The sequence below is a fragment of the Phocoena sinus genome, chromosome 2 (genome assembly GCF_008692025.1).
Source record: "Phocoena sinus isolate mPhoSin1 chromosome 2, mPhoSin1.pri, whole genome shotgun sequence".
NCBI lineage: Eukaryota > Metazoa > Chordata > Mammalia > Artiodactyla > Phocoenidae > Phocoena > Phocoena sinus.
In genome coordinates, this window is record NC_045764.1 from 59,077,818 (window position 1) to 59,094,758 (window position 16,941).

The following is a 16,941-nucleotide window of genomic DNA, read 5'->3' on the forward strand; positions in this document are numbered from 1 at the left end:
TGAAATACCCTCCATGTCTTGCTCAGGAGTGGGGGTCTTGTTTTGAAGGCAGTGGGGAGGAGGCTCCAGGCAGGAGAAGCGGGTGATGAAGTTGGACTTTTAGAGAAATCCCTCTGGCAGCTGGTAAGAAGCAGGGGTTGGAGGTGGGGGGAGACTGGAATTTAGAGACTATTTAGGAGGTGCCATTTAGCTGTAAGAGGTTAAAGGTTTGACCCAGAGCAGTGGAAGTGGGACGGAGGAAGGGACAAGCTGGACAGAGTTGAAGGAGCTAAACTCTGCAGGACTTGGGGACCGGCCATCCTGGGGGAGGGGGCACGTGCGAGCGAGAGTGAGGGTGAGCACGACTTCCGGGGGATGCTGGCCTCCTAAGAGGGGGTGGGGATGCCCTGTGCTAAGCCTGGGAACTGCTGCAGGAGGAGGTCTCAGCTGGAGTCGTGGACTGGGTGGGGCTTCAGGGTGTCGGGTGCGAGTTGAAGCCAAGGGTGCAATTGTCCAGGGATAAGGGAGCGTGAGAGGAGAAGAAATGGAGCCCCAGGAAACAATTTTGGGATGGAAAGCTGACTGAGAAGGTGTAGCCAGGGAGGTGGGAGGAGAACCCAGAGGGTGTGGGATCCTGGAAACAAAAGGAGGCCTTCTAGAACAAGGAAGCCGGCAGCACACCTGAAGCTGCTGAGGGGTCATTGGTAACCAGGGGCGAGCAGTTTTCCTGGAATGTTGGGTGCTGGCACCAGACTGCAGTGGGTTTAGTGGAGGCACCGCTTCAGAAACTTGGGAGAAGAGGAAGACGGCAGTGGCTTGAGGGAGACATGGGGTCAGTGAGGGATGTTTCAGGATGGAGGAAGTGGAGATGTTCATACGCCCAGAGGGAGTTCTGGGACAACTCTTGCACATCATGTGGGTTCCAGTTTCTCTCTTCGTCACCCAAGCCTAGCACGGTGCCCCCTGCACAGTGAGCACCCAGCCAGGGCATGTCAGTGCTTAACTCACTGCTGTTTGGTCATGTTGTCACCACTGTGCTCTACCCTGTGGGTCTTGAACCCATTCTTTTAAGGTAGCCGGGAACCTCCTGCCAAAATGAACCCAGCATGGCGGGAGACAGTGCAGCCAGTGTGCCTGGGAGCCCAGGTCCCTGGAGATATCAGCTGCTGCCTCTCGGAAGGGGGTCATCTTTAGACCCCTAGGGAGGAGGCAGTCCCCATTCACCATCCTCTTCTGCACAGATTTGGAAGACTTGAGGGTGAAGGAGGGAAGGGGTGGCTGCTGGCTCTGCTCCTGTTTTATCAACGCCTAACCCCAGGGGGCACCCTTGTGCTGCCTGCAATCACCCCTCAACCTGTGCATGTCATCCAGCAAACCTTTCTTTTGCAAACCAGTTCAAGACTGCTTTTAGCCCCCACAAACGTTCCTCACATTTCCTAAGTTCTCCTTGTAGCTGGATCCCGGACTCCATGTCTTCCTTTTGCTGCTCTAGTTTAACCGGGGGCTTGCAGAGGAGGGAGCCTGTAGCCGTCTTGGCAGCAAAAACTTGCCCAAGGGTACATCTGCTTCTTGAAGAAGTACCAGGGGTCAGGCCCCAGCGGCCTGCTGCCCATCGTGTGTCTTCCTCAGGCCAGGCTGTTCCCCTAGGCCGTGCAGCACCCCGCTCCCCAACGCCACCGGCTGCAGCCTTGCAGGGGCACAAGCTCAGGGCGAGATGTGTGCTGCTCCCTTTTCCCCGGCTGGTGGGCCCGGCTTTGGGGATGGCTCTGCAGGGAGCAAGGGTGCCAGCCCCCACTCTGCTCACCAGGCAGTGAGCCAGGGGATCTCCCTCTGCTTGGGGAAGGGGTGCCTTTGAAAAATTTGCTCAAAGGCGTCTGATAGGCTAGCAGGTGTTTCTGCCTGCATCTCCCAGGGTTCCTAAACCCTAGGAAACTCATCAGGCCTCATCCCAGGGAAAGAGGCCGATTCCCCTAAGGGGAGGGGCTCAGGCCTCAGGCGGCAGGAGGCCAGGAGTCCTTGCTGCCACCTGAGCAAGGCAGGGCCTGGAGCAGATGCAGAGGGTCAGGACTTCCCATCCTCCCCTCGTGCTGCCTGAGGCCTGAGCCCCTTCCCTTGGGGGAAACGAGGGGAGTCCCTCCTGAGAGCGGGGCTTGCCGAGGGAAAAGATGAGACCTCTGGGGTGGGAAGGAAGAGGGGCCTGGAGACCAGAAGGTTTACCTGCCCCTCTCAGCCTCAGTTTGTGCATCTGTAAAATGGCACAAGAGCTTGGATTACAGTAAATAATAAATGGTGCCATCCTGGAGACTTTGCCAAGACTCTGGCCTATCTTGATTGTCAGAGCATCCTCATCTCTGGAAGGTGAGACTGGAATGAAGGAGGCTGAAAACCCTTAGTCCCAGGTGGGACAGAGGCAGCTGGAGCTGAGGGTCCAGGTCCCTCAGTCCCACCCCCCTCAAAGCCCTTTGCAAATCTTAGGGGCAGGATTTCAAGGCCGCGGGCCCCGGGGTGGGGGTGGGTGATAAAAATAACCCCTCCTTAGCGTCCTCCTGCAGTTCTGTTAACAAAGCTCTTTCCAACGGAGCTTTGTAGCAGCTGGCTAGCTGAGGCAGGCAGCACGGGGTCACTAGTTCTGCCTTCCTGCAGGCTGACTGAGGGCTTCGGCCGATGTCCCATGGTTAGTGAGGGATAGTCAGAGCCCAAAAGGGGGACCTGACCTTTGACTCCTGATCTAACTCTCTTTCTCCTTCTTGCATCTGGGCATGTGGTCTCCCTGGGTTTACCCAGGGCATTGTCACCTTACACATCCCTGCCGTTCTGTTGGGTACTCCAGGGGAGTTTGTTAAAAAAAAAAAAAGGCGTATTTCTGGGCCCTGCACCCAGAGATCCTGACATCCTGGATCTTCATGAGAGCCCAGGAATCTCCATTTTAAACAAAATCCCCAGATGTTGCTAAAGCAGGGGGTCCTTGCCTGCCCATTGAGACACACAGGCCAACAATGGGTTAGTCAGTCTGGGTGAGACCCGTGCTGGGGGCCGTGACGCGGCAGGGCAGCATGGCCAGGTCCCTGCCTCCATGGACAGCAAAGGATGCTGCAGGGGAGAAACCCCTGGGTGGAGTGTTTCAGAGCTGGGTTCTCATTCCACCTTTGACCCTGACTCGGAACAGCCAGTTCCAGGCCGTTTCCCATCTACAGCAGGAGGCTGGCCCAGGAGCTGTTTCCCAAGCCATCTCCACAACTGCCTTTTGGCTGTTCTGTTTCCATGGGCTGGGCTAGGAAGGAAAGTCTCCCTCACAGGGTGGGTCCCCTGTGGATGGGCCAGCAAGGAGGGAAGGCAAATAGGTGGCCAGTACTCCCGCTGTTCCACTTGCCTACCTGGTACCACCTTGACCCATAAACCCATGCAACCTCCATCCCTTCCTCCACCCCGCCGGTGCTGTCTGCTGTCTGCTCCTCCCCTCTCTGGGATTCCTGGCTGAGTTTCAGCCTGGCCAGCTCCCTTCCTCATACCCACACTGACTTTTTAGTAAATGCTGCTTTGTTTATAAAGCAGGATGATTCCTTTTAAATGAGGTAACCTAGAGGAGTCAAATTCATAGAGATGGAAAGTAGATGGTGGTTGCCAGGGGCTGTGGGAAGGGGGAGCTGATGGTTCATGGGCACAGAGTTTCAGTTTGGGGTGATGAAAAAGTTCTGGAGGTGGATGGTGGTGACGGTTACACAGCACTGTGAATGTGTGTAATGCCGCAGTTCACTTTTAGAAATGGTTAAAGTGGTATAATTCATGTTATGTATATTTGACCACAATTTCCAAAGACGAAGCAGCAGCCCGGCGGGGAGAAGGGGGTGTCACATCCGGACCAGGCCCTGTTCCTCTCTGTGCTAGCCTGGACTTTTTGCCGTGGGAGCCCCGGAATTGGGATTTTGAGGTGGATGTGGCTGGTGTATCATTTCAGAGGAGACAAATACTGAGTTTCAAAGTCAGCACAGTTCGAGGGAGTGAACAGCAGCAAAAGAAACTAGGACAGTATCTGGCGTTCTTATGCAGCTTGAGTACACTACACGGAGTCAAACACCTCCGGGTCCAAAGGCCGACTCCCCTCCCAATGCCTGAGTGACCTTGGGCAGCTTCCTTAACCTCTCTGAGCTTCAGCTTCCCCTTCAGTAAAATGAGAATCATGTGTGAGGAGGGTTGGCCCAGGATCTGCAACCTACTGATATGTACCAGATGGCAAATGTTAGTCTCATAATGAATTGGAAGATTTGTATCTTCTAACTCATCTCTCTAGCAGAAGGGGAAACTGAGGCCCAGAGAGGTTATTTGACTTGCCCAAGGCCACACCGCCAGCTGATTACTGAGCTGTGACCTCAAGATATAGGACTCCAACCCAGATCTCTCTGCACCCACTCGAAGCTGTGGTGCAGTTAAGCGAGAGATTGGGAAGCCACGTGGAATGGGCATCAGGCTGCCACATGTCCCTGTGTGTTCTCAGACATGGTGACAGAGCTGGCCGCCACCAGCATCCCTCCTTCTCATCTCTTCAGGCTAGTCCTTTATGGGGAAGAGGTAAATTTTAGCAGCCAAGCCTTTTTGTGGCTTAAGTGTGGGTAGAGATCCCTAGGCTTTCTACAGCTTTGCCACATTCAGATGGCTGGCCTCGTACTATAGGCATGTGGGAGCAGGGACCCCACCTGGTGTGAATTACTGTGAACTTCTCATCTTGGTTCAAGGAAGGGCCTGTGACAATTGTACCAGGGTCATATGAGACCAGCTTTTAAGTATCTTCTTTGGAGAAAGATGTACTCTTGGTGAGGAAACCGCCACAGAAGGCGGAGGCATTGGAGTGAGTTCCTGAGGGCTTTAAGGAATCAGACATGCATGCATTTGTTCATTCATTCCCAACTTGTAATCACTCAGTGTCACTCTATGCCAGGGATTAGGGGTAAAGGAGAGAAATCAGACAGTGTCTCTTGAGCCTGAATTGGGGGATCAGGCAGATAGTCACCACAAAGTAAGATAAAGTCCAAGGGAGGGAGGGCGGTGATTGATGTTCCACGGCCTATAGGAACACCCAGGAAAGAGGCTCCGAGCCTGGGGAGGGTAGAAAAGCTTCATGGAGGTGACATTTGAGCCGTGGCCAGAAGGAGAAGGCCTTTCCAAGAAGAGGAAAGGGAAAAGGCCCTGCTGGTTAGCACACAGGCCAAGATGCTATAACAAGAAAACCAAAAACACATGGACTTAATTAAACAAGGTGGGGTCAGCAGTTAAGGCTTACGTGGTGGCTTGGGGCTGGTGGGGGCCCAGCATGCTTGTTGCCAGCCCTCCCTAACTGAAGACACCTCCCCACCACACCTACACACCCACATTCTAGTCTTTGGGAAGAGGGAAATAGGAGGACGAGCCTAATCCCTTAAAGGTCGCAACCAGGAGGTGGTACACAGAGCTTCTCTCCTTATAAGCCATTGGCCAGAATTTGGTCACATGGCCACTACAGATGCAAGGAAGGCTGGGAAATGTAGTCTTTATCTGGGTGGCCATGCTGAAATTCCAATTATTGTATAAGGAGAGAAGAGAGATTGGGGGTGGGGGGGATGTCAATGGGGGACTCAAAGCCACATGCAAAGACAAGGCAAAGGAGAAAGAGCTTGCATGTTTGTTGATTTGCAAGTGGTTTGTGACATGACAGGAGTGCAACAGATGACTGGAGAAGGAGGCAGGGTCCTGCGTATCATTCCAAGGATTCAGAGTGTATGTGTATGTAATGGGAGCATTGAAGGTGCTTAGCCAGGGGCTGGCACAAGCGGTGACGCAGACCTGAGCTAGGGCACTCAAAGCGGGGGTGTAGAGAGCGCGTGGGCTGAGAAACGCTTAGGGGATGGTGAAGACTTCTCCCATTATTGAACAGGAAGCAAAGCCCTTGATTCCGAGCTCTGGAATCCTCTCCGCCGGGAGGAGGGGGGAGGGAGAACAATAACCATAACCTCTTTTCTCACTTCCTCTCAGACTGTTCTTCGGATAGTGGTGCTCGGGATCTGGGATTACATTGAAAACAAAATAGAGGTAAAGACCAATGTCCATCTGTACCCCCCAAGCCAACCATCCTGGAAGCCAGGAAATGTCACTGTCCCATCCATCCCAGGGTGGGAGACATCAACAAAGGCCATCTCCTTCCCACACTGGACACAGGAGTCTGTTCAGCTGTGCCTTTGGGTGGGTGGGGAGGGGGGTGAACTGAGAAAGTTTCCAGCAAAGGAATGGTCTAAAAAATCTCCTTGACTTTCTGCAAAATTTAAAAAGTTATTCTTTTTTTTTTAACATCTTTATTGGAGTATAATTGCTTTACAATGGTGTGTTAGTTTCTGCTGTATAACAAAGTGAATCAGCTACACATATACATATATCCCCATATCCCCTCCTTCTTGTGTCTCCCTCCCACCCTCCCTATCCCACCCCTCTAGGTGGTCACGAACCACGGAGCTGATCTCCCTGTGCTATGCGGCTGCTTTCCACTAGCTATCGGTTTTACATTTGGTGGTGTCTATATGTCCATGCCATAAAAAGTTATTCTTGAATCATTTTGGAAAGCTTTTGAAATGTGTTTTAAAACAAATCCACTCTAAAATGGCCCCATGATCAGATAGCTGAGTGGGGGAACCATAAAAGTGTTTCTCAGCCTGGGTTTCTGCAGAGCAAACCGGTTGCTTTGTTTTGTATAAAAGCAGGTGGCGTGTGGTGGGTGGAGATGAGGTACGGGGGAGGCTGGCTGACCCCCAGAGTTTGGTGCTCACAGGACAAGGCAAGGCTGTCAGTGTCTGCTGCCCACTCCTTCCTCACCACCCCATTCCCCACCACACACACTTTTTAGCCTCTTTGGGCCAAATGCTGGGAGCAGACATAGGGGCCTGGCCTGTGGAAGTCTCAGACCAGGCCAGGCTGGAACAGGCAGATGGAAGGTCAAGGCCCAGAGCTGAAGCGCAGGCTGGGTCCCCTTCTCTCCGAGCTTTGCCTGCACGCAGGGTTAGAGACCCAGCACCAGCACCAGATGCAGATGAGACGTGGGCTCTAGGCCGTTGCTTCCCAGGGGGAAGGGGCCTGCCTTCAGCCTCCACTGCCAGTGAGGGATTCATTGAGGCCAGCGCAGGAAACCCGCGACACGGCATGCAAGCCCCATCCCGAGAAGGGACAAGATGCTGGAGACATGCTTGCAAAAGAAGCTTGGAACAGCCCAAGGCCGTCTGAACCAAGGCTGGCGATGGGCTGTGGTCACTTGGAGGAGAGAGAGTGCTCAGGGGCACGTCTGGGGTGGGAGGTCCCTAAAGACTAAGGAGGGTCACGAGAGGCAGCCAGGGATGGGGGTGAACTTCTGAGGGGGGTGCAGGGGAATCCCTGGCCAGCACCAGCTGCTTTGCCTGACCTGGTCTCTGGTCCCAGGACATTCAGGAAGTTGGCCCAGGGCACTGAAATCCACCTCCTCTCACAGGTGTTTGATGGGGCTGTGATCATCCTGTCCTTGGCCCCGATGGTGGCGTCCACTGTGGCTAATGGGCCCAGGAGCCCCTGGGATGCCATCAGCCTCATCATTGTGCTCCGGATCTGGCGGGTGAAGAGGGTCATTGACGGTGAGTGGCCCGGAAGGGGTGAGTTCGAGGCAGGAAAGATGGTCTCTGGGGTCTCTCATCCCCTTATTGGGGTACCCGCTCCCTGGTCCCCAGCCCCATGTCCCATCCTGTGAACACTGTGGGGTTTGACATCTTGCCAGGGAGCCCCTGATCCAGAGTCCTCATCAAACTGAGATGTGATCAGGTCCAGCTTTGTAAGGCCCACACAGGAAAGGCACTGGGAGATCATCTAGTCCATTCCTCTCATTTCACAGATGGGGAAACTGAAGCCAAGAGGGATGAGGGTCACACAGGAAACCAGCTCTGAGTCAGCAGTGAAGCCCAGGACCCCTGAAGCTGTGAACAGCTGTGAAGCTGTTCAGCTTCCCCCATCTGCACGGGCTCTGCTCTTGGCTCTGTCCCTGAGGGGCTGCCACTGGCCGGGAGCTCATGGGGCCCCGTAATCCAGAGTCCAGGCTCTCTCTCTGGGTCTCAATGTATGTCTTTTATAAGTAGGATCAACTGTGAGTAACAGAGACTCAGAATAGCAGTGACTAAGACAAAAACAGAAGCTTATTTCTCCCACATGAAAGCCTGGGCCAGTAAGGTAGGCAGTCCAGGGCCGATAAGGAGCTTCTGAAGTCATGATTCCAGGTTCCTCTTGTATTGTTGCTTTGCTGCACATAGCCTACTTTCCAAAGTCACCCTCATGGTTCAAGATGGCTGCTTCAGTGCCTGCCATCACATCCTCATTTCAGCCAATAGGAAGAAGGAAGGGAGGAAGAAGATAAAGAAGCAAAAGGAAAGCCCCAGCTGCCTTTTCATTTTACACATCTTTATTGAGATATAGTTCACACACCGTAAAACACACATTTCAAGTACACAATTGAATGCTTTTTAGTATATTCATAGAATTGTGCAAACATCACCAAAATCTAAGTTGGGAGCATTTTTATCACTTCAGAAAGAAACCCATACCCATTAATTAGCAGTCACTCCCCATTCCCCTCCAGCCTTAAGCAACCACTAATCTACTTTCTGTCTGAATAGATTTGCCTCTTCTGGACATTTCATATAAGCGGAATCATTTATGTGGTCTGTTGTGTTTGGCGTCTTTCACTTAACAGAATGTTTTCAAGGTTGATCCATGTTGTAGTATGCATCAGTACTTTGTTCCTTTTTCTTGTCAAATAGTATTCTATTGTATAGATATACCACATTTTATTTATCCATTTGTCAGTTGATGGACATTTAGTCTGTTTCCGCTTTGGGCTGCTGTGGACACTCATGTACAAGTTTTTGTATGGACATATGTTTTCATTTCTCTTAGATTCCTGGGTATGGAATTACTGGGCCATATGGTCACTCCTTGTTGAATATTTTGAAGAACTCCTGTTTTCCAGAGCAGCTGCCCCATTTTACATTCCCACCAGCAATGTGGGAGGGTTCTAATATTTCCACTTCCTCCTCAACTCCAGGTGCCTTTTAAGGAAGGCTTCTGGAAGCCGTTGCACAACACCTGCACCTGCATCCTGTCGTCCAGGATGTAGTCTCATGGCTTCTCACAGCTACAAAGGAGACTGGAAAACATAGTCCTCATACCAGGCAGCTGTGCACACAGCCAAAATTAAGGGTTCTTCTATCACTATGGAAAAGGAAAAAAAAAAAAAAAAGCGGTATCTTAGTCGTGATGGGTTAGGGTTCTAGCCCTCTTATAGTTTCTGGGTGCTGTTGGGTACCTGACACCACCGCCCCCGCCCCAGTTCTTCCAGGAACCACACCTGGGCCTGAGCCTGCTGCTGGCTGGATGCTGGGACCAGCCCCTCCCCCACCAAGCCCTGCCGCTGCCAAGCTGTTCACGGGGCTGTCTCTGTTTTCCAGCCTACGTCCTGCCTGTGAAGGTGGAGATGGAGATGGTCATCCAGCAGTACGAGAAGGCCAAGGCCATCCAGGATGAGCAGCTGGAGAGACTGACGCAGATCTGTCAGGAGCAAGGGGTAACGCGTGGCCACTCTCAGTTCTGCCCAGTTCCGTCCAGGGCTGAGGACCCTAGTGCTTTCTAAAGTCCCCTAGGGTGCCAGAGCTGCAGGTGCCCTGCAGTCAGCGACCTCCTCCAGCCCCTTCACAGACACATGGGAACCTGAGGCCCAGAGTGGGGAGATGCGTCTCTAAGGTCACTCATGCCCAGCCCAGCCCAGCCAGGCCCGTACTCCGCCCTGGCTCTAAGGCCAGGCTTCTTTTCATCTCTCTGTGGTGACCAGTCAGCTCTCCAACCTGAACCGGCTGAGTCATCCCCTCAGTTATCAGGGTCTTCTGGGCACGGCGGTCTCTGAAGCAGGGGTCGGATTCTGTGTACAGAGGTTGCTGGGCACCGCTGTGGGCCAGTTGCCACCCAGGACCCCCAGACACACTAGAGAGGCTTCAGCAGCGCCCTCTGCCCTCTAGGAACCCTGGCAAAGACTCAGAGACAGGGACGGGCCCTCCAAGGCTGTGCTGGGCAGAGCCAGGGGGACGGGCAACTGAGGCTCGGAGAGGGTCTGTCTGGGAATCCAGAGGCTTCTCTCAATGTCCAGCCCCCCAGTCCTCTGCTCCCTCCCCCAGGACTACAACCAAGTCACACACTTCTTTGCCCTCAGTTCTTTCCTCCCTAAGATGAGGGGACCGCTCCCATGTGAGTGGGACAGACAGCCCCTTCTATAGGAGTTTAGGGGAGGGGACTGGGGTGCTCAGGAGGTCGGAGGACAGCAGGGCCCTGCAGCAAGGCTGCAAAGCGCTGTAGAAACATAGCCTCAAGTGCAGGGAATGTTCTGGTACCAGCCGTGCAGGGTGGGAATGCCACAGAGTGACTAGCTCGCAAGGTGGTGGGGGTGGTGGGAACGTGTGTGGAAGGATGGGCCCCAGCCCCGAAGCCCTCGCTGTCGGCCTCCAAGGGTCCTGGGCACTCACTGCTGCGGGCCGTGCTCGTTCGCACCCGGAGCTGCTTCTCCCTCTAAGCTGGATGCTCCCCTAGGGCAGGCTTCGTCCAACTCGTGTTTGTCCCCAGCCCAGCACCCCATTCGTGTGGGTCTCCTGGCTCCCCAGCCCCAGGCTCTCGTGGCTGGAGGAGGCGCTGGAGCGGGTGGGGAGTGTGTGGAATTACCCCACAGGAACATGCAGGTCGCGTCTGCCAAGTCATCCCCTTGGAAAGTCTGTCCGGGAACATTTATCTCTTTATCTACTTGGGGAACACCACGACCTTTCACTTCAGCACAAAACGCTTATGAGTGACAAGAGGGGCCATCAGGGGACACAGTCCCCAGGGGCACCTTGTCCATGGGGTCCCGGGAGTGGGGCCGTCTACACGGAGTGCTAGGCTAGGAAGAAGAATGATACTCCAGTCCCGAAGCAGTTGGCATCAGCTTCGTGCTTACCCGTGCATCTGGTCCACCAGGAGTGTGCACAGGACAGGCCCCTGCCCTCAGGAGGCTCTGGGTGACTCGGGGCATTTAGCAGGCCCATGATAGCAGCAGTCCCGTGTAATGCATGCTTCAGCAGGGACACGTCGGGGGCTCTGGGGGCGGTGGGGTGGACGGGTTTCCAGAGGCGCTGACATTGAGCCACGGACCCCTGGAGAAGGGCGCCAGGTAGAGGGGACAGGTGAGGCACGAGAGTGGGCATTGTGCTGGGGGAATCAAGGCTGTTCAGGGTGTGAGCAGAGGCGGGGAGTGGGGGGATTAGGAGGCAGGCTTGGGGAGGGCCGCAGGGCTGACCAGGGAGTTCGGGCTTCATCCAGTTGTGAGGGGAGAAGCCTGGAGTGTTAGAAGCAGGGCCGGGGGGATTTGCTCAGATTTGAGCTTTTGGTGCATCTTTCTGGAAGCCTTTGAAGGACGGATGGGAGAGGCAGGAGTGGAGACGGGAAGCCCGGTAGAGGCAGTAGAACCACCAAGGGGAAATGCGGCCTGGGCTTGGGGCAGAGGGAGGTGGAGGGGTCAGGGAGAGGACAGCTCAAGTGTCATCTAGGACCCGGCCAGAGCGTGGTCAGGTAGCTCTCAGTCTGCTGTCTAATAGGAAAATGAATGCTCTGCTTCGTTGCATTTGGCCACGTGAAAGACACAGACACAGCGCCGCAGCTGCCCTCCATAAACGCATGGCCACGTTAACAGCCCACGTGCTGCGTGGCTGATGGCAGGGCCACCCCTCCTGGTTTTCCACTGTGACCCCGTCCTGAGCCCCCGGGGACCCACATTCCTGCCGTCCCGGTTCACGTCACCCTCTATATGTGGCCTCCTTCCCAGGGATCTGGGCCAGAGGGAGACTCCCTTGGATTCTGCACAGGAAAGAGCCAATAAATAAAGACAGATTCCTTCTACGTAGTGACATCTGGAAAAGAGAATAAACAGAAACAAACCATTTTAATTTAAAAAACACCTGAAGCCTGTCATCTTAGTTAAGACAGCAAAAAGGGCCAGATGGGCTGGAATCCCAGCAGGCTGCCAGGGAGGCGGGAGGGGCTGGCCAGAGCCACACGCTGGGTCACTGGGTTCTGCAGAGAAACCACGAACGCTGCTCTCCCAGAGCCGTGCCCGCTCCACAGGGTGGAGCAAATAGACACCTCATTTTCAGCTGGATTTTAAGACCAGGCTTGGGACTTGACTGAGCAAAAAAATGCCCTTAAAGAAATGTGAATGCTGGCTCGTGGAATGTCAGGGATGCCTAGGCCCTTTGAGAGCATAGTGCCTGGAATGGTTAGGATGTTAGGGACAGACCTGAGTGCAAAGCCAGCTTGGCTACTTGTGGCTTTGGGCACCAAGGGGACCTCTGTGGACCTTGGTTTTCCTAATCTGAAAAATGGGGATAATAATACAATCCTTGAAGGATGGCTGTGTGATTGCTTAGCCTAAAGCCTGGCACGTGATAAATGGTGACTCTGTGGGAACTAACCACCCATTTCTCCACATACACCCATTTTACAGATAAGAAAATTGAGAAGTGGTGACTTGCCCAAGAGCACAGAGCTAATAGAGGGCTTTTAGAGCCAGGAGTAGATCCAGGTGTCCTATCTGTGAAAGGTGTTCTTCCCCAGCCCACCTTGCTGAGGCTCATGTTCTATGGCATTTTTATACCCATGTCACTTCTCAGGGCTCGGTGAAAACATTGATTAGACTGTGCACCAGGGTGTCTTTAAACCACTGCCTGAGGACAACTCTTCTCTTGCAGGCACAAACCTGGCTGCCCTCAGCTGTCTCAGTAGCATTTCCAAAGAGTCTCTTGCTGCTGCCCTCACTCCCACCCCCCCCAACCCCATTCCAGGTCATTCTGTTCATCTTTGTCACAAACTCTTGCGCTCTCTTTCTCTCCCAGCAGGACTTCTTAGGGCTTAATGAAGCAATTTCCAAACTGAATTTGTATATGCTACCTAAGAAATTGAAATTTACCCAAAATTCCAATGAAGTGTGTAGAATCTCAGTTTAAACAAAACACTCACTTTGCGTTCACCTTGCTCTCTCCCTGGCATGTATTTGTAAAACTGTTTGCCAACACTTCACTCATCTTAGCTCTTTTTAAAAATAAACTTTATTTTTTAGAACAGTTTTAGATTTATAGGAAAACTGTGATGATAGTACAGAGTTCCCATATACCCTGTACCCCTTTCCCCCATTATGAACATCTTACATTAGTATCATACATTTGTTACAGTTAATGAACCAATATTGATGTGTTATTATCAAGGCCCACACATTGTTCAGATTTCCTTAGTTTTTATCGAATGTCCTTGATCTGTTCCAGGATCCCATCCAGAACACCACATGACATGAGTCATCATGTCTCCTTGGGCTCCTCTTGGCTATACAAGTTCCTCAGACTTGCCTTGTTTGTGATGGCCTTGACAGTCTCAAGGAGCTCTGGTCAGGTATTTTATAGGATGTCTCTCTGTTGGGATTTGACTGATGCTCTTCTCGTGATTAGATTGGAGTTCTGGGTTTTGGGGAGGGAGACAGAGGTCCCGTGCCATTCTCATCCCATCGTATCAAAGGTACATACTGTCGCTATGACATCACCGTGGATGTTGATGCTGACGTAGTGTTCGTCAGGTCTCTCCGCTGTAAAGCGACTCTTTTTAAATTCATCTTAGCTTTTTTAGAAAGCTTAAATTTCTTCTTACTGTGACCCTGTGGAGACTCTTGGGTGACATGCTTTGCCAGCTTCTTGCATGAATATCTCGCACATTTTATCTGCTGTGCCACATGGCATCTCATTCTTACCACAGGCCACGCCCAAGGTGCCCCAGAACTCCCTTGTGTTATAGATGAGGGGCCCCTGGATTTGGCAGTTGGAGGAATCTGAGGCCAGTTAGGAGATTAGGATGGAACAGGGGTCTCTTACAGCTCATTCTAATCCTTTCCTCCCCCCGGATCACACTGGCCTTCTGGTCTTCACAGGGAGACAGGATTCAGTGCTTCCCTCGTTCCCTCATCTCTCCTGACTACTGGCTCACCTCATCCTTAGCAGATTCCTACTGGAAAGAGGAGCCCAGAGGGGCCAGGGTTGGGGCGGGGGGAGGGAGGGGGACACTGTTGGTCAGTCTCACCTTTCCCAAGCCCTGGCTGACCTTCTGCAGCCTTCTTCCAGATGGCTCATTTCTGTGGTGGAAGCAGGTCGCCTCAGACCCCTGCATTCAACAGTCCTTCAACTGGAAGGCCCTTTCACTTTTATTTTGCTCTGTATCTGGATTTTGTTCTCTGCCCGTCCAGCCAGAATTTTCTTAGGCACTCATCTCTCTGGTACACAGATGGATTCCAGAGGTGGGGTGCTAGTTCCTGCCCTTCAGAGAGATGGTATGAACTTTTTGTCTCTTTCTTTGTACTGGCTGCTTCAGAAATCAAAGCTATTTTAGATGCAGTGGTTAAATCAATGCAGTGATATATTCTTCCAACTTGTCTTAAGAAACCACTTCTGAGGTTTTAGTACATCCCTGCCCAGGACCTTGCTCTGATTCCAAAACATATTCTGAAGTCCCCATTGTACTTGCTCTTTGCTTTATAAGCCTTGCAACAACTTTTGGTCCAAAATAATATGATCCAACTCAGTTCATGGTCGAAGTTTGTTTCTCTTCCCTGCTGGGCCCTGTGGGACCAGTTAAGTTCTTCTTCCTCAGCACCATCCACCCTGAGACCACTGGCAAAAGACCCAGGGAGATGGGGCTCAGTCTAGGGTGACTTGAGGCCCAGCAAGGAGGCCAGTGGAACTCTGTGAGCCCCTTAGGTCAGCCTTAGACCTGGGGCAGGCGGTGGTCTCTGAAAGAAGAGTCCTGTGCGGGGGCAGCTGGGAGGGTGGAGAGCATCCTCTTACCGTGGGAATCAGCAAGTGGGATTCTAACCTCAGCTCCACCAATAACCCTCTTAACCCCTGGACCTCAGGATCCTCATTGGAAAAATGGAGGAAACAAGGCTTATGTCACAAGGATGCTGTGAATATCAGATTAATTCAAGGAATATATAAAGTCTGGCCCACTGGAGTCTCTCAGTAAATGTTAAAAAAGAGAGAGAACAAAAATACTACTAAATCATTTATATAATGGTGACCATTTACAAATGTGCTGCCACGTGTTTTAGCTCATTTTGACTTTGATGGTCAAAGTTGGCAGGCTGGGTATTATTAATCCTTTTATAGATGGAAAGGCTGAGTGTGAGAGAGGCTGCTGCCTGCCCAGTGTCTCACTGTTTGTCATGGAAGGAAGGGCTGGGGTGGAACTCAGAGTTCAGTGTCCATTTTCCTCCACCAGAAATAGGGCATCCGTACAAGTCACTGTTAGAATGAGTAACACAAGCTGCTCCATTAAACAAATCCAGACATCTCAGTGGCCGAACACAAGAGGAGCGTGTTTGTCACCCACACCTCAGCCCAATGCAATTACTTTGGGGAGGGGGTTAAGGGACACTGTTCCACACAGTCACTCTGGCCTCCAGGCTCTTCCCGTGTCATGGCTCCTTCTTATTCTAAGTGTTTGGAGTTTTCTCCCTTCAGCCAGGGGATGAAGAAAGGGAGGGTAGAGAATTGTGCACAGATGTTTACTGGCTGGGCCTGAAAGCGGTGACATTGTTTCTGCCTCCATTTCGTGGGAGGACTCAGTTACACGGTCACACCTGAGGCACCAGATGCTGACAAAAGTAGTCTGAGTGCCCAAGGAGAAAACAGTCACCTGCACAGTCACCTAATAGGCTTAACGATGTTTCTACCTCCATTCCCCGCTTCCCACTAGCAGGAGGTACCATCACAATGATTAATCCTTCCTGGATGATGCAAGTCTCCCTGGCCTGTTTCCTGAAGAAACAGGACGATAACCTGGACCCTAAGCGAGAGGCATTCCCGCTGGAGGCAGGTGGGGGGCGGTGTCCACTCCACTGTCCTTCGAGGGCCAGCAGCCCCTTCAGCAGGTCACGAGCAGCAGGAAAGGGGTTCTCTCCTGGCTCTGGGGGTGTCGCTAGAGGCTGACTCGTTCCAGAGAGTCCCCTCTTTTCTTGCAGAGGCCACAAGCCCCCAGCTCAGCACAGTAGTCTTTGTTACCCGGATTATTCAAGATCCACACTGTGGGAAGTGAATTTTTTTTTTTTTTAAACATGGGCAGTGATTTGTAAAACAGCCGATAGCTTTAATGACAAGCCTATTTAGCTGATAAAATTAGCCATCAGAGGAATAATTTATGTTATCCTTTTGCCATAATTTAAATTTATGGCCAACTACCAGTCATCTTCACAGTGGATGGAAAGGGGCCAAGGTCGAATTCAGCTTCACCCTGCTCCTAAATCATTAGTTTGCAACTGTCTCCTGAGTTTTATTGTTACCAACAATGGCGAAACTAATGGAAATAAACATTGGATGCCATCCCAATAGCAGATGGGTTTGAAGGCAGGGCAGTCTGTGCAGACAGCGCTAATAGGATGGAAGAAAATTATTGCTATTGCATTAGATACCATCGAGCTTCTGGCCAAAGTGTGCATCGATCAGGCCAAGGCCCTGTCAGTTGTACTTCACAAACCAGACCATTAAAGGCAGAGATGGGCTGGGTGTGCCTGCCCTGCCGCCCCCCACCCCCCACCCCACCGGGGTCTGGCCCCGCCTGGGCATGCATTAAAAGCCCAGCCCAACGGAAGGGGCCTTACTCACTCCAGTAATGCACGCTGAGGGCTTCCCTGTGGATCCCAGCAGATCTGGTCAGGTTATCTGATTAGAAATACTTAGCTAATAATGTGCATTAAGAAGGGCTGTGACTGCACTTTCCTTCTTCCCAAGTCATAGGATGGTCTTTTTTTCCCCACTGGACCAGTTTGCCAGTGGAAAATTTGCTTCATTTTATCCTCAAAGCCACCATGCACTTTCTGTCCCA

The 16,941-nt window shown here is 52.3% G+C and overlaps 1 protein-coding gene across 1 annotated transcript in view; it reads left to right on the forward strand.

Moving 5' to 3' along the window:
* Nucleotides 1-16,941, forward strand: part of TMEM266 (transmembrane protein 266) — a 143,288-nt gene that overhangs the window by 89,508 nt on the left and 36,839 nt on the right. The window contains exons 6-8 of the mRNA XM_032618326.1: nucleotides 5,983-6,039; nucleotides 7,460-7,598; nucleotides 9,459-9,574. Of these exons, the coding sequence (XP_032474217.1) occupies nucleotides 5,983-6,039; nucleotides 7,460-7,598; nucleotides 9,459-9,574 (312 nt within the window). The remainder of the gene's footprint in view (nucleotides 1-5,982; nucleotides 6,040-7,459; nucleotides 7,599-9,458; nucleotides 9,575-16,941) is intronic.